General features: G+C 36.7%; 6 protein-coding genes and 1 pseudogene across 13 annotated transcripts; 4 read left to right on the top strand and 3 right to left on the bottom strand.

Moving 5' to 3' along the window:
- The first annotated feature begins 616 nt into the window (after positions 1 to 616).
- On the top strand, positions 617 to 4,330 carry ALPHA DOX2 (alpha dioxygenase). Of its 4 annotated transcripts, NM_001198464.1 has the most exons (10): positions 756 to 949; positions 1,126 to 1,386; positions 1,673 to 1,719; positions 1,966 to 2,095; positions 2,202 to 2,332; positions 2,420 to 2,633; positions 2,767 to 3,140; positions 3,223 to 3,425; positions 3,498 to 3,741; positions 3,828 to 4,080. In NM_001198464.1, the coding sequence occupies exons 1-10, from the start codon at positions 857 to 859 to the stop codon at positions 4,051 to 4,053; spliced, it is 1,923 nt and encodes a 640-aa protein (NP_001185393.1). In that variant the 5' UTR covers positions 756 to 856; the 3' UTR covers positions 4,054 to 4,080. The 4 variants fall into 4 exon arrangements, with proteins under 4 accessions (NP_177509.1, NP_001185393.1, NP_001322743.1 ...); NM_106027.3 differs by lacking the exon at positions 1,673 to 1,719 and having other exon boundaries at positions 617 to 949; positions 1,946 to 2,095; positions 3,828 to 4,330; NM_001334599.1 differs by lacking the exons at positions 756 to 949; positions 1,673 to 1,719 and having other exon boundaries at positions 1,061 to 1,386; positions 1,946 to 2,095; positions 3,828 to 4,330.
- A 494-nt stretch (positions 4,331 to 4,824) lies between these two features.
- On the bottom strand, positions 4,825 to 8,403 carry MPK15 (MAP kinase 15). The gene is made up of 11 exons (NM_106026.3): positions 7,844 to 8,403; positions 7,355 to 7,763; positions 7,144 to 7,271; positions 6,983 to 7,042; positions 6,619 to 6,768; positions 6,287 to 6,442; positions 5,972 to 6,109; positions 5,817 to 5,890; positions 5,633 to 5,734; positions 5,269 to 5,497; positions 4,825 to 5,171 (listed from the first exon to the last, which is right to left on the bottom strand). The coding sequence occupies exons 1-11, from the start codon at positions 8,060 to 8,062 to the stop codon at positions 5,106 to 5,108; spliced, it is 1,731 nt and encodes a 576-aa protein (NP_565070.2). The 5' UTR covers positions 8,063 to 8,403; the 3' UTR covers positions 4,825 to 5,105.
- Positions 8,404 to 10,901: 2,498 nt separating this feature from the next.
- Positions 10,902 to 16,381, top strand: AT1G73660 (protein tyrosine kinase family protein). Its single transcript, NM_106025.4, has 13 exons — positions 10,902 to 12,116; positions 12,210 to 12,650; positions 12,733 to 12,836; positions 12,975 to 14,137; positions 14,221 to 14,261; positions 14,374 to 14,442; positions 14,536 to 14,636; positions 14,901 to 14,979; positions 15,072 to 15,170; positions 15,280 to 15,348; positions 15,448 to 15,497; positions 15,591 to 15,767; positions 15,889 to 16,381. Exons 1-13 carry the CDS (start codon positions 11,556 to 11,558, stop codon positions 16,025 to 16,027), a joined length of 3,093 nt encoding a protein of 1,030 aa, NP_177507.1. The 5' UTR covers positions 10,902 to 11,555; the 3' UTR covers positions 16,028 to 16,381.
- A 73-nt stretch (positions 16,382 to 16,454) lies between these two features.
- AT1G73655 (FKBP-like peptidyl-prolyl cis-trans isomerase family protein) lies at positions 16,455 to 17,924 on the top strand. Its single transcript, NM_106024.6, has 3 exons — positions 16,455 to 16,791; positions 16,995 to 17,039; positions 17,446 to 17,924. Exons 1-3 carry the CDS (start codon positions 16,493 to 16,495, stop codon positions 17,804 to 17,806), a joined length of 705 nt encoding a protein of 234 aa, NP_565069.4. The 5' UTR covers positions 16,455 to 16,492; the 3' UTR covers positions 17,807 to 17,924.
- A 42-nt stretch (positions 17,925 to 17,966) lies between these two features.
- Positions 17,967 to 20,151, top strand: AT1G73650 (3-oxo-5-alpha-steroid 4-dehydrogenase (DUF1295)). 5 transcript variants are annotated; one of them, NM_202411.1, is made up of 10 exons: positions 17,967 to 18,159; positions 18,283 to 18,352; positions 18,445 to 18,512; positions 18,611 to 18,672; positions 18,749 to 18,830; positions 18,921 to 19,154; positions 19,251 to 19,379; positions 19,452 to 19,513; positions 19,608 to 19,713; positions 19,821 to 20,151. In NM_202411.1, the coding sequence occupies exons 1-10, from the start codon at positions 18,109 to 18,111 to the stop codon at positions 19,863 to 19,865; spliced, it is 909 nt and encodes a 302-aa protein (NP_974140.1). In that variant the 5' UTR covers positions 17,967 to 18,108; the 3' UTR covers positions 19,866 to 20,151. The 5 variants fall into 5 exon arrangements, with proteins under 5 accessions (NP_974140.1, NP_001323209.1, NP_565068.1 ...); NM_001334598.1 differs by having other exon boundaries at positions 19,817 to 20,042; NM_106023.3 differs by having other exon boundaries at positions 19,608 to 20,042.
- On the bottom strand, positions 20,040 to 20,111 carry AT1G57900 (annotated as a pseudogene).
- RABA6a (RAB GTPase homolog A6A) lies at positions 20,147 to 21,602 on the bottom strand. Its single transcript, NM_106022.2, has 2 exons — positions 21,021 to 21,602; positions 20,147 to 20,767 (listed from the first exon to the last, which is right to left on the bottom strand). The coding sequence occupies exons 1-2, from the start codon at positions 21,239 to 21,241 to the stop codon at positions 20,287 to 20,289; spliced, it is 702 nt and encodes a 233-aa protein (NP_177505.1). The 5' UTR covers positions 21,242 to 21,602; the 3' UTR covers positions 20,147 to 20,286.
- Positions 21,603 to 21,626: the final 24 nt, after the last annotated feature.

Genomic DNA, 21,626 nt, shown 5'->3' with positions numbered 1-21,626 from the left:
TTGATTATATTTTCCAGCAACATGCAATATATCTATCTGAACTCGGGTGTTGACCCAACGAAAACACTAACACGACCTTTGTACTACATGTACTTGTCAAAAGATCAAACTTCTTAGACTGCATTATTATAGTTGTTAACTTTATATATATAACTATATAAGGAGAACTCTGTTGGCAAATAAATTAACATATTTACATTAGATGTTGAATCATAGTCAATTCATGCACTATTGATACTAGAGTAGATAGTAATCCACCAGGCCAATTGGGATTTTTAGATAATAAAAATACTATGAATAAATGCATCAATCCACCTGTCAATGATTCTACACTATAAATTACAGTGTGAATAATTTGTTAGTCAATATTATTTTCTTTACAAAGTAATCTAATAATGCAAGATAAGAAAGGTTGATCAAAACAAGGAAATAAATATCCATATATAGTGAATTAATTGACCATGATTTTACTATTTATTTGCAGATACTATTCTCTTTTTATACAAATCCTCCCTAAAATGTTGAATTTAATCTGAAGAAATCTTAGTGAAATATATTTTGCCACCTAGTCATTAGGAAGTGATGCTCACGACGATGAAACGAATAGTCAATCCGATGGCTAAATAATTAATTATTTAGAATTTACTCGTTGACTTATTTAATAAAATGACATATTCAAGATTAACTTGACATACATACATATGTAAATGTGAGTATGCGTGTGGGTCTATATAAATACATGAGAGTAATCGTGTGAATACAACCATTACAATTGTGTGACTATCATTTAAAGAATAAAGCAAACACATGATCCAAAGAAGATAGATAGGGAGACAAAAAAAAATCAAGGCAAAAAATGGGTTTCTCTCCATCCTCTTCATGGTTTCTTCATCCTCAGCTTCATCATGTTGTTTCCAAGATGTCTTACTTTGATGCTTTTTTGTTCTATGTAAATACATCTCTCTCTTTAACAAGAACATAAATACATCTCTGATCTCTCTATCTCTCTAAATATATGAACTATATATGCTTTTCTTCTCTTAAGAAAATAAGTTATCATATCGCTTTTATAATTTTTCTTATTATTTTGTTAATTTGATCGTTTAAAAAAAATTATATATACAGATTGTGCACTTAGTGGACAAGCTAGGATTGTGGCATAGATTTCCAGTGTTATTAGGAGTGGCTTACTTGGGGTTACGAAGACATCTACATCAACGTTACAATCTGGTACATGTCGGTCCGATCAACGGTCAGGGTTACGACACCGATGAGTTCTGTTATCGTACGGCTGACGGCAAGTGTAACCATCCCTCCGATAACACCATCGGCAGCCAAGGCAGCTTCATCGGCCGGAATATGCCTCCCTCTACTTCTCAGTACGGCGTAAGTTTTTTTCTTGCTCTCCTTCATATTCACAATCACTTTTTCACAACATGCAAATTAATTTTGTACTTTTGATTAAATCTATAAAATAAAGCGAAGTGATATATAATATAGCAAAAGTAAATAGTAGTGGAATGAGACACTAGAACCAAATTTTGTGACGCATTTCTTTTTAATCACTACTTACCGGTGGTTGAAAATTGAAATCATGATGTAATGTTCCTCTGCTTTTTATTTTATTTTGTCAGCTTTTGATTGATTTTATGTGTTTGTTGATGCAATAAAGTTTTTTTGTCAATACTTTTTTTTCCCTGAAAATTTAGAAAAAAAAATGTTGGAGTTTTGTTATTATTGGAGTGGATGCACCTCATGATAGCCACCCTAATTGGATTAGTGTTGGTTTTGCATGATACGTAATTCATCTACGAAATTATGTTATGGATTGAATTACATCAGTATGAGTAAATGCACAACTGCATGATACATATTTTTTTTTGTCTGTTTTAGGATCACAATGTATTTTATATAATATATGATATGATTGTGTGTATTATGACAGATTTTGGATCCACATCCAAGTGTAGTGGCGACAAAGTTGTTAGCGAGAAAAAGATTCATAGACAATGGGGACCAATTCAACGTGATAGCTTGTTCTTGGATCCAGTTCATGATCCATGATTGGGTTGATCACTTAGAAGACACCCACCAGGTTTTGATATTTTCAAATTTAACCCCTTTAATCTTGAAAATTTACAGTTCTTTCCCTCAACTTTAAGATTATAGATTAATAAAGATATTGAAATCACCTAAACCAGATTGAGCTTGAAGCTCCAGAAGAAGTAGCAAGTGGATGTCCATTGAAGTCATTCAAGTTCCTCAGAACGAAGAAAGTTCCCACCGATGATCACCACAAATCTGGCGCTGTCAACACTAGAACCCCTTGGTGGTTAGTATCTCAATCATTTAGTTACTGCTTATTTGTTGTTTAATTACTATCCGAGTTTGATTTTATATAACATTATTTTGGGGATAGGGATGGGAGTGTAATATATGGAAATGACGAGACTGGAATGAGAAGAGTTAGGGTTTTCAAGGACGGAAAGCTAAAAATCTCTGGGGATGGCTTGTTGGAGAGGGACGAAAGAGGTGTTCCGATCTCCGGTGACATAAGAAACAGCTGGTCAGGTTTCTCTCTGTTGCAAGCTCTCTTTGTCAAAGAACACAACTCCGTCTGTGATATGCTCAAAGTAAGTCATTAACTTGACCCATTACTTACGTTTAGTGTCTTCCTTGTGTTGCAAGCAGCAACTCTGTTTTTTTTTTTCCTTCTTTCTAACTCTGTTTATGCAAATCATGTTAAGTTTTTTTACATTTTTTCAGGAACGGTATCCAGATTTTGATGATGAGAAACTCTACCGGACTGCTAGACTTGTGACAGCAGCGGTTATCGCTAAGGTTCATACGATCGATTGGACAATAGAACTCTTAAAGACAGACACACTCACTGCTGGAATGAGGATCAACTGGTATGGGTTTTTTGGGAAGAAAGTGAAGGACATGGTTGGAGCAAGATTTGGTCCTCTATTTAGCGGATTAGTTGGTCTGAAGAAACCGAATGATCATGGAGTTCCTTATTCCCTTACCGAAGAGTTCGTTAGTGTTTACAGGATGCATTGTCTTCTACCAGAGACACTTATACTCCGAGATATGAACTCTGAGAATGTAGACAAAGAAAACCCTGCAATAGAACGAGAGTAAGATATAGGATGTTGTGTACAGTTTTTTTAGGTCAATCCAAGCGCAGTTTTTCTTGACATATACAGTTTTGTTTTATAGGATACCGATGACGGAACTGATCGGGAAAAAAGCAGGAGAAAAGGCTTCGAAACTTGGGTTTGAGCAGTTACTTGTTTCAATGGGACACCAATCTTGTGGCGCATTGACATTGTGGAACTACCCTAATTGGATGAGGAACCTTGTGGCTCAAGATATCGACGGAGAAGATAGACCTCACCTTATAGACATGGCTGCCTTGGAGAGTAAGTCAAAATCAATGATTCCTCTTCTATATATCTGCAATTCTCTAAACGATTGATTGATTTTTTTCTCAGTTTATAGAGACCGGGAGAGAGGAGTTCCTCGGTACAACGAATTCAGAAAGAATCTGTTGATGAGTCCGATCAGCAAATGGGAAGAGTTGACAGATGATGAAGAAGCTATCAAGGTTTTAAGAGAAGTGTACGAAGACGATATAGAGAAGCTTGATCTAAACGTGGGGTTGCACGCAGAGAAAAAGATCAAAGGATTCGCCATTAGCGAAACTGCTTTCTTCATCTTCCTCCTTGTCGCCTCCAGGTTTCTAAGCTCTAAATCAAATTTTGACTACACTTACTAAAACAAAGGCTTTTCTAAACTCTAACTTACTTGCTAAATTTGGTTAGGAGGCTAGAAGCAGATAGGTTTTTCACTACGAACTTCAATGAGAAGACTTATACTAAGGAAGGGTTAGAGTGGGTCAATACTACAGAGACTTTAAAAGATGTGATAGACCGACACTTCCCGAGGTTAACCGATCAATGGATGCGATGTTCGAGCGCCTTCTCTGTCTGGGGCTCGGATCCTAACCCAAAGAATTGGGTTCCTTTGTACCTCCGATCCGCTCCATAGGCCATCATAGGCCATAGCCGTCGGATACTACGTGGCACATGTTCATTAGTGTCACTGTGTTTCCTTGGTATATTTTTGGGGGGCACTGGTATGGTGTAAAATCGTACATATGAATAATCATATTAGAAGGAGAGGTTTAGACATTAGTATCTTTGGTTAAATAAACGATTACCTCAATTTCTCTTAACCGTTTGTTCTCAACTTTCCCCATTTTCATTTGCCACCTTGAAAAATAACAAATTTTCTGAATCAATTTTACAATATGGTTTTGACAGCTTTTCATGAGGCTTATGATTCTAGTTTAGATCTTGACATATGAAAAAGTAGCATAATCCACAGAACAATTAATCAAAATCCAAAATTAGTCAATCCATACTAAGTACTAATTAAGGAACAACCTCAGACCAGGCTTCCAACTTCAGGTAAGCGATCTTCAGTAAAGAATCGTCATCTACTTCAACCTTGACCAAGTGGAGCAAATCTCCATCCGCTTGTCCTGCAGTCTATAACAAATCCTCTGTGAGTCTCTCAGTGATATGAATCAACCTCCATCAGATTCTTCATCTTCCAGTGGTCATCCAATAATGACAATTCCTTTAATTCTGTTATTGGTGCCTATATCACTCAAACCATTACGTCTGTCATGCGTATCATTATTAGCCATGTCTCTGCAAATGCTAATCAAGTTTCCAAACCTGGATTGAGTAAGAGTAACTTGCTTCAACGTTTCTTAATTCAGCTTATTTCTCCATTTTTGTATATGCAAAGCAACTTTTTCAGGAATATAACTAATATAAGTAACAAAACTGGCAAGAATATATCCAAATTTTTACATGATTTCGACTTTCGAGTTTCAACCAATGATCTACCCGGTTACAAAAGCAAAGAATTACATCGGTTACCAAGTTTTATATATTCTTTACAATGTCTCCCCGGAACTATTAAATACACCAACCAAAACCCCAAACCCCGAGTGAGAGTGACAAACCAAACTTTTGCTTCTCCAACTCTACTATGGGGTATAGCTTAAATTAAACAGAAAAAGAAAAACACTAAGAATTGTGTAGAGATGCAACTTTCACAGCAACAGTCTCATCTTGTTCCTCTACTATGGAATCCTGCAAGATAACACAATACTTAAATTTCTTGCACAAGAACACTAGGTTTCAAACATTCATGCACCTATAAAGAAATATGAAGTTTCCCTTTGTTTACCTCAATGTTGGTTTTAGATTGTACACCTATGCATTTAGAACCACTAATGCTAGAGCTTTTCATCAGGTTACGCGCACTATACCCTCCTCCTCCTCCATTTTCTGTACCTTCAGCTTGTTGTGAAGCTTTGGGACTGTCTAAGGTTGAAGCTACAGCAGCTGTTGTTCTTCTCTCGATATCGTTGCTTCTTTCTTCGACTGTTTCATTCTTGGATGCTGGAACTCGCTCTCTGAAAATGCAAATACAAGAACATCAATAATGCTGGCTGTTTCATGATTTTGATAAGACCATCACTTGGTGCAGAGACAATCGTTTTTATTAAAATGAAAGAAACTGAGGTTTTTTTTTATATCTCTGTTTGTACCTTGGTAAGGAAGCATGCTGTCTCTGAAGTGCGTTACTTCTTCCTCCTGGACCTTGATTTTCTTCAAGATGAGCAAACTGCCTCCTAAATCGATCTACCCCACTGCATCGGAAATATATTTTTCTCAGCCAAATTTCTTGAAACCAAAACCATAGTATACCTTATATTTGATCAATTAGCCAACCTGGGGTACATGAAGCTGAGCTGATTGCCACCACGAAGGTATTCCTCCAGCATCTGAGGATGATATTCTAATATCTATGTTTTTTAAGTAATCCATTAGAATCACCAAGAGAGGAGAATCTAAACCAAAGAAGAGATATATAGAAGGCTCATCACCTCTCGGTAAATTAACTCTCTGATATCATCTTTTGTCAATTTCTTTCTCTCAAACTCAAATTCAAGCTTTGAAATCGGCTGTGTCGATGGTTCCCGCACTTTACTTGACAGACCATTAAAGTATGGATCAGCTAATGCCTGTAAAAATATAGGCACACATATATTAAGAGGGAACATAGAATTTCAGTTTGTTCTTTGAATTTTCATCATCTTCTAGGTTCTGCATCTATGTGCCTCTAGTACTGTCACATTTCAACGTTCTCAAACATAGTTCCATCTACCTCATGTAAGAAATAAAGCAAAATTTAAGCATACTTCTTCGGCAGATGGACGATCTTTTGGATCAAAGGCAATCAGGCGTTCCAACAGGCGAAGGGCCGAAGGATCTGCTTTAGGGAATTTTTTAGAGAATGGGACTGGCTGTTTTTTCCTCATGTTGCCAAGATATCTCCTCGCCTTATCATTTCTGATCTGACAATTTGAAGATAGCATATTCATTTACAATACAACTCAAAGTTGCTTGATCCAATAGTTTTTCAACTAGTGAATAATCTTTTTTTTCTTCTTCCACAGAAGAAAGAGAGCTATAATTCAAAGTTCTAAACTTTGAAAAAACTAAAACAAGCATCTGGAATAGTATAACTGACCTTTGATATGGCTTCAGGTGGTGGAGTGCCAAGAAAATCGGTCATAATATCCAATTGGTGAACCACATTTTTGCCAGGAAATAGCGGCTTCCCTAATAGCATTTCAGCAAATATGCAACCAACGCTCCAAATATCAATCGCAGGGGTATACTGTATTTCGCAAAAGTAGAGTTAGCATCAGATCTGTAATCAAACCTTATCCTGCACACTTGTAGATAGCTAACTAGAGCAGGCCTTCATACAAAAGTGGACTCAAAAGGCATACATCATATTCTAAGAGATATCAAAGGATTGGAAGAAAAATGAGACGTAAAAGAAATTAAACAGTAATAGAAGTCCAATCTTCTGAGAGTTATAAGCTTACTTTTGAGAAAAATGATCCACAGAGTTCAGGGGCACGGTACCACCGAGTAGCAACATAATCCTATTGAAACAGAGTTAGTAAGAGTGAGTCCACCAGCACTTAAACAGAATGTTACCCTAATGCAACTTAAGCTTTCACAGTCTTGGTGATAAATGACTCACAGTCCAAAAAATAGCGGTAGGGGCATCATTAAAAGATACACGAGCTAGACCAAAGTCACAAATCTTCAACTTGCAATCAGCATTAGCAAGAATGTTCTTTGGTTTCAAATCCCGATGAAACACATTCGCTGCAAACAAACAGAGACGTAGCTCTTCAATAACCTTATATCATAATGATAACACAAGTGAAAGAGACTGTTTAGAAACTAACCAGCATGAACATACTTCAAACCACGAAGAAGCTGATACAAGAAAAACTGATGATGCTCAGGAGTTAAATCATCATTAGCTTTAATAACCTGATGAAGATCAGATTCCATCAACTCAAAGACAACATAAACATCACGAAACTCTCTTCGAGAAGGAGGAAGCATAATATGTTTAATCTCAACAACATCTGGATGAAGAAGCAAGCGTAACAACTTAATCTCCCTAAGAATCCTGGTTGCATCAGAGATATGATCAAACACATCGTTAATCTTTTTGATAGCAACTCTTTCTCCAGTGTGAGTATCTATAGCAGAACCAACAACTCCATAGCTTCCTTTGCCAACTACTTCTTGAATCTGATATCTATTTGCTTCTCCATACTCCGTGAAGAATTCAGCATTAGGTATTCCCTGAGAAATTGCTAGATTTTATTCATGATTTTTCTCGGAATGAATCAAATCTAGATATCAAAATTGGAAACAAAATCTACCTTCTTCTCCATAGGTAAGTGATTTCGTTGCTGAACCTTAATCTGTCTTAGCTTAGACGGATCGGTAAGCTTCTTCAAATCTTCGTCGTCGTTGGGATTAGAAACGGTGGGGGGATTTTGAATCTGATCGTGATTATTGGAAGAAGAAGAAGAAGAAGGACGACGTTGAAAGAAAAGCCAACGACGAACACCGTCGACGAGATTGCCACCACCACCCATTGATTTAGAGGCTGATAATAATAAATTACAGATTTTGTTTTTCCGATTTTACTCTCAGCCAAGCGTTTCTTCGTCAAATCATTTCCACCTTATTCGCCGTTTCTCTTGCTGAATTATTTTTTTTGCTCCCGAGGAGTTGAAAACATGTTCTTCTTCTCTACTGTTATTTTTTTTCCTTTAATTTATTGATATTTATGTTTCGTACTTGCTCCAGTTGAATCTGAAAGAGACAGACAGAGACGCGCGCAGAGACGAAGACCAAATTATTCTCTGATGAGTCAAAAATTATTGGGAAGAGAAAGGATATTGTTGACCAAATCGGTTTGATGTGTGGTTTACATGATTTGCGGTTTGATTTGTGATTTGTGAACCACTAACTTTGGGCGTTCACGTGCTATAGAATATAAATGGGCCTTGGCCTATATCAACACTAGGGATACCCTTTTAGATCCGGACAATAAGAAAATATTTTAAACAGATCAAAATATTATGTATTAGAGATTGGGCACAGTATATGTGAAACCAAGGCAAAAATAAATTTGTGGATGATTAGGATGTTTCATTCTAAATATTTTTCAGTGGTATTTACTCAGATCATATTTAACCATGCGATTTGAAAGCGAAAAAAAAATAATCTAGACAACACATAATGGATGGTGGTTATGAGTTTCGACTTATAAAGATGTGTAGATAGACAATGAGACCATATATTTTTTCACGTATCATTTTATGTATAAGTGGGTTCTTAAAGAAAAAAAATTATAAGTGGATTCTTAAAAAAGGATAACCACCTCGACGCATTCAACAAAATAATGCCATACTTAATTCCTAAACTAGCGTGCATAGATATAGAAACTTAAACTAATTAAAACACATTAGCAAGATTTTTTTCAATGATTTAACGAAGGAGGAGTATGAGATAGAGGAGAAAAGTGATAGGTGGGGAAGTGGTCCCAGCACCAAAAAAAATGTGTGGCTGTCACCAATTGGAATGCACCAAATTCTTTTTACGACATAAAAACAAAAACTGAAAGATTGTTTTTTTTGTTTTGCTTTCTGATAGGATAACTATGACGTGGCATGCGTCACTAGACGCATTATCATTCGCGCGTCCATTTCACGTGGTACAGTCAAATTAGTCAAACCTCCCGGGAGAAACGAATGTTCTTTTACGGTTTTAACTTTTAACTTTTAATCTTGCTGCTTTGGCCTATTAAACTCTTCTTTTCTGAGCAAAATCACACACGCTATGTTTTATGGTTACGTAAACGCTTTTTTTTATTGGCTTAAACCAAACATAACGTGTAGTAAATAGAAACTCTCCATTCACTTCTTCTTTTTTTGTTTGTTTAAATGTTACTAAGATTTATACCAAATCAAAAATATTTTCTTATGTTTTCGGACAAAACTCAAGCCCCATTTACTTTTTTTTTTTTTTTTGTATGTTTTAATGTTACTATAAGATTTATTCCAAATCAAAAATCTTTTCTTATGTTTTCGGACAAATCTCAAGCCGCCCAAAATTGAATTGTTAGCCAACTACCCTTGAGCACTTAAAACCTCCAATCGTTTTCCTTTTTTCTTGTTTTATTTTATGGAATACAGATCCTTTATACTATAAAATAGATTTTTGAGAAGTGTCATAGTTGGAAAAGTAGATAACATATTTAAGTCGAATGGGGGGGGGGATGAATATGAAAACCACGGTAATAGTATATTTTTGTTTTTTACCGTATTTATCATTCCAGTATATAAAAATTAAAATGTAAAGTTTAATTTTTAAAAAAAATTACGTATAAATTATTTCAACAAATAATCATCTTCTATGGTGGAAAACAATTTCCAAGACACATAAAGAGTTACCTTAATTAATGATACATTAAAAAAAAATTACCTGATGGTTTCTGAACCTCACAATCGTGTGGACACTATAGAGTTGATCACTGGAAAAATCATAAATATTCGTGTTGGTCAACTATTGGCTCATAGCTCACACCATTTAATAAGTTCAAAGAAGATACAATGATTACCTATTACATAAATCATACATGCATACGTGTGGTTGTCCATATTTTGACATTAATCATATACTATAATAAACTCATATATTTTGTGCATATATGACATACATAGCTATCTCTATTGTAAGTTGTAAGTCGTAACCACTATATAAACTAATTAATTACATATGTATATAGTGATAGATATGTTGAATGATCGAAGAGATAACGGTGTCTCTTCACGAAAATAGAGTTTCATCAAAAGCAAGATAACGGAGTACTAATTATCTAACTCGTTAATTAATTGAGCTCTATCTTAGTAAGATTCACCGGACACTGCAATATACAATTAACCACGTGCTTTTCAAGTGAATATTCAGTTAAATTCTCATTTGTCTTTTCTTTAGAATTGACACCTTAAGCTATTTCTAGTCATTCTCAAAATATAAAAAGTTAATGGTCCTTAATTGCCGTGACAATTGCTATTCTTCTTTTATTCCCAAAAGAGATACAAGTATAAAAGATCGAAACGCTATACTATTTATTAAAAAAAATAAAAATACAGTTTTAATTATATGACCAAAAAGACTTTTGATATATTTGATCGAAAAATGAAAATTGATTTAGAACTTGATTGGTTCTCCTACTACCATATGCAAATGTTGAGTTTGCGGTTGCTAGCGTTTAAAATGAATCAAAGAAATTGCTTTAAACCACTTTGGATAGTTTTTTTATTGTTCTAATGCAAAATTTTAAAGAAAACATTCCCGTAAGTATTTTTATTTATATATTAGTGAATTAAGGACAAAAAATGTATCTCACAGTTTTCTCAGAATTTTCTTTTTTGACATAGTAATGAATAAATTGATGTAGATTCTATGCTGTTTATAGAAACAAAAAGTAACCGTTTTAAATGCCTCAATTGACGTTAAGTCTGTCTTGGTGCAATTTAATTATGTTTCGTCATCATCTTTTCAAGTTCACGCACTAAGCTTAGTGAAAAAGATACGCCTTTTTTCTTGTTCTGTTTTGTTTTGCATGTCACAGTAAGTAACTCTCCTCCTCAATTATCAAAAATGCAAACTTTAATTTTCTTCTAGAGAAGAGCCACTCTCTCCACTTCTTTCTTTGTCCAACTTTTTAGACAGAGAAAGTGGCGTCAGAGATAGATAGAGAGATACATATTCAAGTTGGTTGAAGGAGGAGAATTAGCGGTTCATATCAGTACGGAGAAAATTGTCAGTCATATGCTTTTTTTCTTTAAATTCTGCATTTGAGTGGGTGTGTGCTTTTAACCATTTTGGTGATTTATCAAAAAAAAAAAAAAAATTCTGTGTGTTTTGAGCTCAAGCTCTCTACAAATTTTGCTGTCTCAAGTTTTTGCCTTTTGAAGTCCAATAAAGTTGAAATCTTTGTTCTTTTTGATTGGTCTTCGTGAATTCCGGTGAAAGTTTCAAACTTTTGATTTAAATTCCGGGGAGGAATTAGGGTTTATGAAAGTAAAAGAAGAAACTTTGAAGAATTTGGGAGATGGAGTGGTTTTAAGACCTGTTGATCATTGTTCTAGCATTTGGAGTATGAAGATGAACATGAAGAACTTTCTTAAGAAACTTCATATCTCGCCCAATCAATCAGATGAAGCTGAAGGATCAATTTCAACAACTAAGAGCAATCATCATAAGTCTATCGATGTATCATCATCATCATCACCGAGGTCTCATCACAGCAATAGCCCTGAAATCAAACCTTTTTCTGGTTTATCTAATTGGTTAAGTTCTGTTGGTCATAGAAAAATCCCTAGTCCTCCTAATTCTTTCAATGCCAAGAACAGAGCCGCCACGGTTGATGACACTGTTGTTGTTAATGGGTCAGAACATGTGGATTTAGGTTCCAAAGATCCAGCTGTTGAAGAAGAGAATCAGATACAGTTGGCTTTAGAGTTAAGTGCTAGAGAAGATCCTGAGGCTACTCAGATTGAGGCTATTAAGCAATTCAGTTTAGGCTCTTGTGCTCCTGAGAACTCTCCAGCTGAACTCATCGCTTATCGCTACTGGGTAAGCTTTTGATTCAATTGTTTTCTCTGCATAACAGAAACTCTTTAGTTACTCCCAAGAACTCATTTCATTTTGGTATTGTTGCATTCACAGAATTACAATTGTCTTGGCTATGATGACAAGATCTTGGATGGTTTTTATGACTTGTATGGAGTGTTGAATGCATCCTCAGCAGAAAGAATACCTCCTTTGCTCGATCTTCAAGGGACACCTGTTTCAGACGGTGTGACATGGGAAGCTGTTCTTGTGAACAGAAGTGGGGATTCTAATCTGTTGAGACTTGAACAGATGGCTCTTGATATTGCTGCTAAATCAAGATCAGTTTCTTCCTCTGGTTTTGTGAATAGTGAATTGGTAAGGAAACTGGCTATTTTAGTGGGAGATTACATGGGTGGACCAGTCGTGCACCCAGAGAGCATGTTGAGAGCTTGGAGGAGTCTTAGCTATAGTTTGAAAGCAACTCTTGGAAGCATGGTTTTGCCACTTGGTTCTCTGACTATTGGTTTGGCTCGTCACCGAGCCTTGTTATTCAAAGTATGCACTTTTTCTTCTGAATCTCAGCACTTTTAAGTTTATTTCATTTCTTATGGTTCTTTCTTTATATGAAACTTTGTAGGTATTGTGTGATAGTGTTGGTGTTCCTTGTCGAATAGTCAAAGGTCAGCAATATACCGGTTCTGAAGATGTGGCAATGAACTTTATTAAGGCTGATGATGGCAGGTAATCATCACATTAATGTGTAGATTCAATATTTGTCTATCATTCATGTATATTGTTATCTAATCTGCACCTCCTGAAGCTAATATTGAGGCTTAAAGAAAGAAACTTTGTTATATGCTATTCAATTGTGAATTTCAGGGAGTACATTGTTGATCTTATGGGAGATCCCGGCACGCTTATTCCAGCTGATGCAGCTGGACTACAAATAGACTATGATGAATCTGCCTATTCCGCTAGTCCTGGAGACAATGATTCAATTCATGTAGCTTCTTCCAGCAATGGTATTGAAAGCTCATATGAAGAGAATACAGAGTTTCGAACAGGGGAACATCGTTCTAGTACCAAGAGTTCTGGGGAGAGAAACCAATCCGGAGGTGGAGGCGATCTCATTGTTCATCCAAATATTTCTAGAGAAGATGTGAAAAATCAGAAGAAAGTTGAAAAGGCTCCATTTCAAAATCTGTCTAGCAGGCCTATTCATTCTTTCACCCATATGAGATCACCTTCTTGGACTGAAGGGGTTAGCTCCCCAGCTGCACAAAGGATGAAAGTCAAAGATGTTTCACAATATATGATTGATGCTGCTAAAGAGAATCCACGGTTAGCTCAGAAGCTTCATGATGTATTACTTGAAAGCGGAGTTGTAGCTCCTCCCAATTTATTTTCCGAAGTCTATCCCCAGCAATTGGAGGCAACTGTTGAAAGCAAAAACTCGACTGAAGCCAAGAAAGAGAGAGGAAAAGATTTAGAGACAACTCAGGAAGGAAGACACCAAAACGGTTTTGGTCCAGTGAGGTTTTTGCCTCCATTACCAAGAGTGCAATCTAAAACAAATGCACATGATCAACGTGATAATGGCAAAGTTGTAAGTCAGTCTGATTCTTCACATTCTGAAGCATCTTCGACAGAATATGCCAGAACCGTCCCTGCTGCTGTAGCTGCAGCTGCTGTTGTTGCATCTTCCATGGTTGCTGCTGCTGCTGCCAAGTCTGCAAACTCAGACTCCTCCCCCATAGAACTTCCTGCTGCAGCTGCTGCCACGGCCACTGCTGCTGCAGTTGTGGCAACAGCTGCAGCCGTGTCCAGGCAACTTGAATTAGGCTCGAATAGCGACGGGGATGATGGTTCTGGTGGGCATGAGCCTCAAGGTAGTGGGGACTCTAATCATGGGCCAAATTCAGGAGGGGAAAGAATATCTGACAAATCTATTGGCAATGAAAGTTCTAAGTCAGACTGTGATGATGTATCTGACTGTGAGATTTTGTGGGAAGAAATTACTGTGGGAGAACGTATTGGACTTGGTACCTGACTTATCATCATCTGTTATCTGCTTTGGTGTAACTACATCTTCAAATAATTAACTACTTTACTTCTTTTGATACAGGATCTTATGGAGAAGTGTATCGGGGAGATTGGCACGGGACTGTGAGTATTATATTTGCTTTTCCAATTTATACTGTGAATTTGAACTCGATGAAAAAAGAGTTTAGAAATTCCTTAGTTTGAGTTCCATATCGTCGAAACTCTTGAACTTTAGGAAGTGGCTGTCAAGAAGTTCCTTGATCAAGATTTAACAGGAGAAGCATTGGAGGAATTCAGAAGTGAGGTACGAGCCTTTCTTCTAATCTTTTCTTTTACCTGATTTTCCATGTTGATTAGTTCTATATCAAACCCTTCTTATATATTCTTGTGATACAAGGTCCGAATCATGAAAAAGCTAAGACATCCCAACATTGTTCTCTTCATGGGAGCTGTGACTCGCCCACCGAATCTTTCAATTGTTACAGAGTTTCTTCCTAGGTAATACTATGATCTTTGCAAGATTCAGTTACTTTGATATGATTCTCATGGCTACAACGATTTCCATCTCCTTATTCATGATGCGCATGCCTCTGTTTTTATCTATTTTGTGACCTCTAAATGCCAAAATCTTCTTTGCATCAATGAGTGTTGTTCAAGTATTTGCTTTAAGTTCTAAAATCTGGATGGTTTGAACAGGTTCAATCCGGTTGTGCTTCGTTTTTGGATCTTTACATTATAATATTTTTTTCCAAACTTGTGCAGAGGTAGCTTGTATAGGTTAATCCACCGGCCAAATAACCAATTAGACGAGAGGAGGCGCCTGAGAATGGCCCTTGATGCTGTATTAGTCTTTTCTTCTCTTACTATATCACCTGTTTGTAACTTCTTGATTCTTTCAGTAGAGTGTTGAGGTAACATATTACTTGTATTCAGGCTCGTGGAATGAACTATTTGCACAGCTGTAATCCGATGATTGTCCATCGCGATCTTAAGTCCCCAAACCTTCTAGTTGACAAAAACTGGGTCGTGAAGGTCAGATTCTCTCCATAAAATTTATTGTTTCTTACCAAGTGGATAATGTTATATCGTATGTAACAGCTATAAGTTTACATAACAAATACTGGATTTTCATATATATCAGGTGTGTGATTTTGGATTGTCTAGGATGAAACACAGTACATACCTCTCTTCAAAGTCAACAGCAGGGACGGTAAGAAGCAAGTTATAGTCTCCCCTGTCTTAATCATCTCTTTTTACAGTTATTGTAATTGCCAGTTCGTTAATCTAATTATGTGTTGGTCTTATAAAGGCTGAATGGATGGCTCCAGAAGTGCTAAGAAACGAACCTGCTGATGAGAAGTATGCTCTTAGATCTTTTGCTACTAGATATTCATTTTGTTCCCTTTTGTCAGAAGCAGGCCTAATGTCAGGAAAAAACAATACGTGAAACAGGTGCGATGTTTACAGCTACGGTGTGATCTTATGGGAACTCTTTACGTTACAACAACCGTGGGGAAAGATGAACCCGATGCAAGTAGTTGGGGCAGTTGGGTTTCAGCATCGACGTCTTGACATTCCCGACTTTGTAGATCCAGCAATTGCAGATCTCATCAGTAAATGCTGGCAGACGTGAGTATAGATTATTTTTCAATGTTTCAGCCACAATATGAAGTAGCAGTGCTTAAACAACATCATTTCACTTGACCATGTCTCAGTTAACACATGTAATGGCTTTGTGTGTGTTTATCAGGGATTCAAAGTTAAGGCCAAGTTTTGCAGAGATAATGGCGTCTCTAAAGCGGCTACAGAAACCTGTAACAGGTTCCAACATCCCAAGACCAGTCCCCAGTTCCTCTTCATTACCAACTGAACATGAACAAAAGGATTGATAACAGAAGAAGACGACCAAAGTGGCAAACACATTTTTGACGAATTCAATCTGTTTGAAGGAAAAAAAAGCTACAAATGTTCCTTCTCTGCTACTTTTTGCCTCAGCTTCAGTGTTTGACACAGCTTGTGAATTGTGAAAAAGAAAGATTCATGGAAGATGACGATTGAAGAAGGTGAAGGATTGTGCTCGTGTGTTTTGTTGTCTTTGCTTGCAAGCGATGTTCATGTTCATGCGTAATTTCCTCTATTTTGTTTTCCAATATTGAAACTGTACAAAGAGAGAAAGAAAAAACAATTGACAAACTCGTCGAAACGTTGACCGAAAACATATATTAAAAAAAATCATTGAGCTCTGTCTTTATTCATCACACGAACAAGATAAGGCTGATCTTTATTATTGGGATATATGAATCAAAATAATATAATATTTTAAAAAACTTTGCTTTTACGAAAAATCTTTGACAATGGCGACTCTCTTCACTGCGACGGTTCCTTCTCACCACCGTTTCGTCTCTCCATCCCAACATCCGAAACAGAGTCTTCTATCGCAGTCGCTAAGCGTCACATTCACGGAGAATCCACAACCAACGGCGGTGGTCACATTGCAGGAGCAGCAATTGACGGATTGGATTACTTCTCCGGTGACGCGACGGTTCGGAATCGGCGCCGGGTTTACCTGGGCTGGGTTTTTAGCTTTCGGTGTTGTCTCCGAGCAGATGAAGAAGTCACGACTCGATGTGTTTCAGGAAGAGGATAACACAAGGTTACTCTTACTCATCAAGACTTCGAATTATTCTCTTGTTAAGAACTAAAGATGGAAAATTTAAGTGAATGTTAGCAATTAGGGATTTGATAATACAATCAAAGACTTGAGCTCATAGTTTATTTGTTCTTGAATGCGTTTTTTGGGTTTGTTATCATCTTCACAAACTTGAAATGTTTTTCTGTAATTTTTGGATTTGGCAGAGGTTTAGAAAAGCAAGAAGAGATCATCTTACCAAACGGCATAAGGTACATTCTCCATAACATATGTTTCAGCAAATAGAAAATTTTGTGAGCTTCCGTTGTTGGGATTTACATGTCTAAATCGTTACCCTTTAGTGTTACATTGTAGCATTCTCTATGGTAGGCTTGTTTTATTTTGATGTTGTTTTGGGGAATCCTTAATACTTTTTGACGTGGTTCTTAACTATATCTGCTCTTTGATTAGCCTGAAACTTCTTTGCATACCTTAACATTCATCACGAACTCAATCTCTTGAAAAGTTCAATTTGGTTCTCATTTTGAAACGGGACTTTTGTCTTATTTTGATCTCATTTTGGAAAATACTTGTAACATTTCGAGGTGAAATGCAATCTATATCTGCTCTTATTGTGACCTGAAACTTCTTGTCTATTCATGGAATTGAACCGTGTAGGTACTATGATCTACAAGTTGGAAGTGGAGCTACTCCAAGCTCAGGATACTTGGTAGTGTTTGATGTAAAGGGACAAGTACATGGCACTGAACAAGTGTTCGTGGACACATTTGGAGGCAAAGGCAAGTCACTAGCGATGGTAATGGACTCAAGACCGTATAGCAAGGGACTATGCCAAGGTATAGAGCATGTTCTCAGGTCAATGAAGGCTGGAGGTAAACGTAGAGTGATAATTCCACCGTCCTTAGGATTTGGAGACAGAAATGTCGAATTTGGACAGGGTTTGGAGATTCCTCCATCTGCAACACTTGACTATATCATCGAGGTTGATACAGTTTATTGTTTCCAAACTATTGTATGATGCAAATAATGTATAAAGTTCACACTTTTTTGCGTACAAGTATTTTCGTGTACAAATGAGACTTTTCTCGTGTCACAAGTAAACGGCATGGTGTTTAGCTCGCAGCCACATAAATTCATGGGAGTATTAGCCATACACCAAGTCACCCAATGACCAAATGTTAAAGTAATGACTTTTTTTTATATGATATATTCTCAATTTTGTTACTCGGAAACAATAGAAAGGATAACGAATCGTTTCTCTTCGATCGAAAGAATATATATTTGGAAGTTTTCTCTGCTTTTTTGTTTTCGTTTGATAGAATGGGAACAGTTCTCGATTCGCATTTTCTGGCTCTCACTGCTATTGTCACTGTAAGTTCTCAGCTAATCTAAATTCCTCTGTTCATTTTCTGGGTTGTGCGATAGTTTCTGAACAGAGTTAGGTTTCTTTGTTCATGTCTGATTTCGCAAAACTCTGTTTGCCATAATTTGTAGGTGATTTACCAGTTCATATTCTTCGTAATCACGGCTCTTTTCAAATTTGATCAAGTCACTGACTTTGCTGGTACGACCAATTTCAGTCCTTTAATCCCCAGTAGCTTCGGTTTCTGTTATGTAGGAGTCATTATATTAATTACTTAACTCTGTATGGTTCAGGTAGCACAAACTTCGTTATACTTGCTGTGTTAACACTTGTTCTCAAAGCCTCTTGGCATTTTCGACAGGTAAGTCTCTGCTCTTCTTCTTTGTCTTATTTTCTCTCTCTGTTCTTTTCATTGTTTTGGTGTTTCTGAGTTGAGACTCTTTTCTTTTCTCCATCCAGATAGTATTGACTTTGCTAGTTGTGGTATGGGGTCTTCGCTTGGGGATTTTCCTTCTAATGAGGTCTCTACCAATGACTGCAAAATTCCTTTTTTGTTTCTTTCCTGATCATTATAGCATTACTCTCTTGTTGTTTTAGGATCTTGCAATGGGGGGAAGATCGTCGCTTTGATGAACAGCGTGGAAATATAGTGAGACTAATCATTTTCTGGACTCTTCAGGTGAACTGTTTATACTATTCTCTCTTTTAGCCTATTTGGAATTCATGCTTGTGGTTCTCAAACTAGAGTTGTTGTTTTCTTTCATGGTAGGCTGTGTGGGTTTGGACGGTTAGCTTACCTTTAACACTTGTTAATGCAAGTGATGGTGGTGGATCTCTTAAACCCGCAGATGTTATCGGTTGGACTATGTGGGTTTTCGGTTTCTTGATTGAAGCTGCAGCTGATCAACAGAAGCTATCATTCAAAAACTCTCCTGAAAACAGAGGAAAATGGTGTGATGTTGGAGTCTGGAAGTATTCAAGACATCCAAACTACTTCGGTGAGGTTAGTATTTCGGTATATAATGAGTTCTTCATCTTTGGCATAAATGGTGGTGATCGTTCATTGCTGTATATCTTTGTGGCTATATATGTTCATCAGATGTTACTGTGGTGGGGAATCTTTGTGGCTGCATCGCCTGTGCTTGAAGGTGCAGAGTATCTTGTCATATTCGGACCACTCTTTCTCACTTTGCTACTTCTATTCGTCAGCGGCATACCATTACTCGAGGTTCTCCCTTGTTCTCTTCCTCTCTACTTAGACAATTTCTGAATCACATATGGCTGATTTGAATATAAACAGGCATCGGCTGACAAAAAACATGGAAACTCAGGAGCTTACAGATCCTACAAGAAGACAACAAGGTTTAACGATAACTTGCTTTAGATACCGTTTGATAAGCCTTGAAGATGTGTTGTATATATAGCTAACTTGTTTCTATCTTCTGTCGATCTTTAGTCCTCTGATTCTGTTCCCAAGAGGAGTGTATGGGAACTTACCAGGATGGTTCAAGACGGTCTTTCTCTTCGAGTTTCCATTTTACAGCCGAAATCTCCCTCAAGAGGTGGCTGTTTAGTAACTGCTTATTCTGTTTCAGTTTCATCTTTTATATCTTACTTTAGTGTTTGATGAGTTTGGCTTCTCTTTGTTGTATGTGTGCAAGAAAGTTAGGGTAGACTCCAAAACAGCAAAGAGAAAGAAGTAAAAGATGACTGATTTGTGATACTCATATTTGAGTTATTGTTCTTCACAACACTCTTTGATAAAATTTGTGTAAAAAATTGCCCGTAAGAAACTGAATTTGTTTGAAATATTGGACAGTCTTGACAGATTATCTCAGTTGTATTTGGTTCTTTTTTTTATGTGATTTTGTTTTTTGGTTAAAAAAAGTTCCCATTCCAAGAATCGAACCCGGGTCTCCTGGGTGAAAGCCAAATATCCTAACCGCTGGACGACATCGGATTTGATTATTTGATTATTTAATTACTTTATATGTTGATTTTCATATTTATTTGGATTTAATTGTATGATTTAAATTCATGTACTCAACCTAGGCAAAATTTTCACGAATACACAGGCAAATAAAAACATCATCAAAGTATTCCAAAACAATAAACGAAAAAAATACATTAATTATTTACTTGAAACAACAGTTGGAAGATGAGCTTAATAAGGGTTGAGTAGCAGTGACTTCGTGTATATTCACAATTTCTTTACCAACCGGAAGGACCGTACCGTTCCCATTACCGTTAATGTGAGGCGTCGCAGCACCGTTGGATTTGTTTTCCGAAGCTATCCTCTGAGTAACAACCTCATGTATCCGTCCGATCATCACTAGAAACGCTTCTTCGACGTTAACATTCTCTAAAGCCGAAGTCTCGAGGAAGTAGAGACCTTCTGATTCTGCTAGAGTCTTACCCTCGTCTTCTTCAACTTCTCTAGATTGTCGGAGATCAGATTTGTTTCCGACGAGGACAACGACGGTTTCGGGATTGGCGAAGTCTCTAAGCTCGAAAAGCCATTTCTTGATGTTGTCGAAAGTTGTTCGTCTAGTGATGTCGTAAATCAGTAATGCCCCTAATGCTCCACGGTAGTACGAACTTGTGATTGCTCGAAATCTTTACTCATAAAAATTACAATGATTAGATTACAAATAATAATTAAGGAATGTTACAAGTATTTTTATAAGTATCTTTTTAACCTAATAAAAGTATTGATAGTTCACTCTTCTTTGTTATATTACATAATTTATTTCCTTCATTTTTTTGTAAAATAATATTTTTGATTTGGTCAAAATTAAAGCTCAAAGAAACATACAAAATAAGGAACAGAGTAGAGTAGTCACGAGGTCACAAAATTATGTCCGTGTACCTTTCTTGGCCGGCGGTGTCCCAAATCTGAGCCTTGATGATTTTATCTCCGACGTGAACATTCCGGTAAGCAAACTCTACTCCGATGGTTGGTTTAGAGTCAAACCGGAACTCGTCTTTAGAAAATCTAGACAAGAGGTTTGATTTTCCGACGGCTGAGTCTCCGATCAACACCGCCTTAAACAAGTAGTCGCACTCTTCCTCGTACGTATCTTCTGCCATTTTGTCTCAAGCATAAAATTCTCAAGTTCCTCTTTTGTTTTAGAATTTTTTTTTCTTCTGATGATTATATGTTAAGATGAAATAGGAGAAAGGTGAAGAAGTAAAGAAGAAAGGAAAACGACAGTTCCTCCGCTGAATTTGGCTTTTGGTTGAAAATCAGATTTAGTAGTATTATTCTTTTGAGAATATTATATAGTCAAATCGGGTTTTTATACTTACGCATTGCTCACTCGTATTTATTAGAAGGAAAACTTGGGGTGAGAAAAATGGCGTCCAAGAAATTATAATAATTCTACTGAATCCATATAATGGAGAGCTTCATTTTTAATAAGAGGGAGACGACAAAAAAACAAAAACAAAAATAATAAGACGAAGATTTGGGGAT

This window comes from Arabidopsis thaliana (genome assembly GCF_000001735.4).
Source record: "Arabidopsis thaliana chromosome 1 sequence".
NCBI classification, from domain to species: Eukaryota; Viridiplantae; Streptophyta; class Magnoliopsida; order Brassicales; family Brassicaceae; genus Arabidopsis; species Arabidopsis thaliana.
Note: the sequence above shows the minus strand (reverse complement) of the source record. Positions and strands in the feature narration are given on the sequence as shown.

Excerpts from the sequence above, each read along its gene's own strand:
- MPK15 (NM_106026.3), bottom strand. The coding sequence starts at position 8,062 with ATGGGTGGTGGTGGCAATCTCGTCGACGGTGTTCGTCGTTGGCTTTTC. Across the intron at positions 7,764-7,843 it reads ACTTACCTATGGAGAAGAAG|GGAATACCTAATGCTGAATT; the intron begins GTAGATTTTGTT and ends GCAATTTCTCAG. Across the intron at positions 5,172-5,268 it reads AATCTAAAACCAACATTGAG|GATTCCATAGTAGAGGAACA; the intron begins GTAAACAAAGGG and ends GTTATCTTGCAG.
- AT1G73660 (NM_106025.4), top strand. The coding sequence starts at position 11,556 with ATGAAAGTAAAAGAAGAAACTTTGAAGAATTTGGGAGATGGAGTGGTT. Across the intron at positions 14,138-14,220 it reads GGGAGAACGTATTGGACTTG|GATCTTATGGAGAAGTGTAT; the intron begins GTACCTGACTTA and ends CTTTTGATACAG. Across the intron at positions 14,443-14,535 it reads TGGAGGAATTCAGAAGTGAG|GTCCGAATCATGAAAAAGCT; the intron begins GTACGAGCCTTT and ends TTGTGATACAAG.
- AT1G73655 (NM_106024.6), top strand. The coding sequence starts at position 16,493 with ATGGCGACTCTCTTCACTGCGACGGTTCCTTCTCACCACCGTTTCGTC. Across the intron at positions 16,792-16,994 it reads CAGGAAGAGGATAACACAAG|AGGTTTAGAAAAGCAAGAAG; the intron begins GTTACTCTTACT and ends TGGATTTGGCAG. Across the intron at positions 17,040-17,445 it reads ATCTTACCAAACGGCATAAG|GTACTATGATCTACAAGTTG; the intron begins GTACATTCTCCA and ends TGAACCGTGTAG.
- AT1G73650 (NM_202411.1), top strand. The coding sequence starts at position 18,109 with ATGGGAACAGTTCTCGATTCGCATTTTCTGGCTCTCACTGCTATTGTC. Across the intron at positions 18,513-18,610 it reads CCTCTTGGCATTTTCGACAG|ATAGTATTGACTTTGCTAGT; the intron begins GTAAGTCTCTGC and ends TTCTCCATCCAG. Across the intron at positions 19,714-19,820 it reads GCCGAAATCTCCCTCAAGAG|GGTAGACTCCAAAACAGCAA; the intron begins GTGGCTGTTTAG and ends CAAGAAAGTTAG.
- RABA6a (NM_106022.2), bottom strand. The coding sequence starts at position 21,241 with ATGGCAGAAGATACGTACGAGGAAGAGTGCGACTACTTGTTTAAGGCG. Across the intron at positions 20,768-21,020 it reads GACACCGCCGGCCAAGAAAG|ATTTCGAGCAATCACAAGTT; the intron begins GTACACGGACAT and ends TTATGAGTAAAG.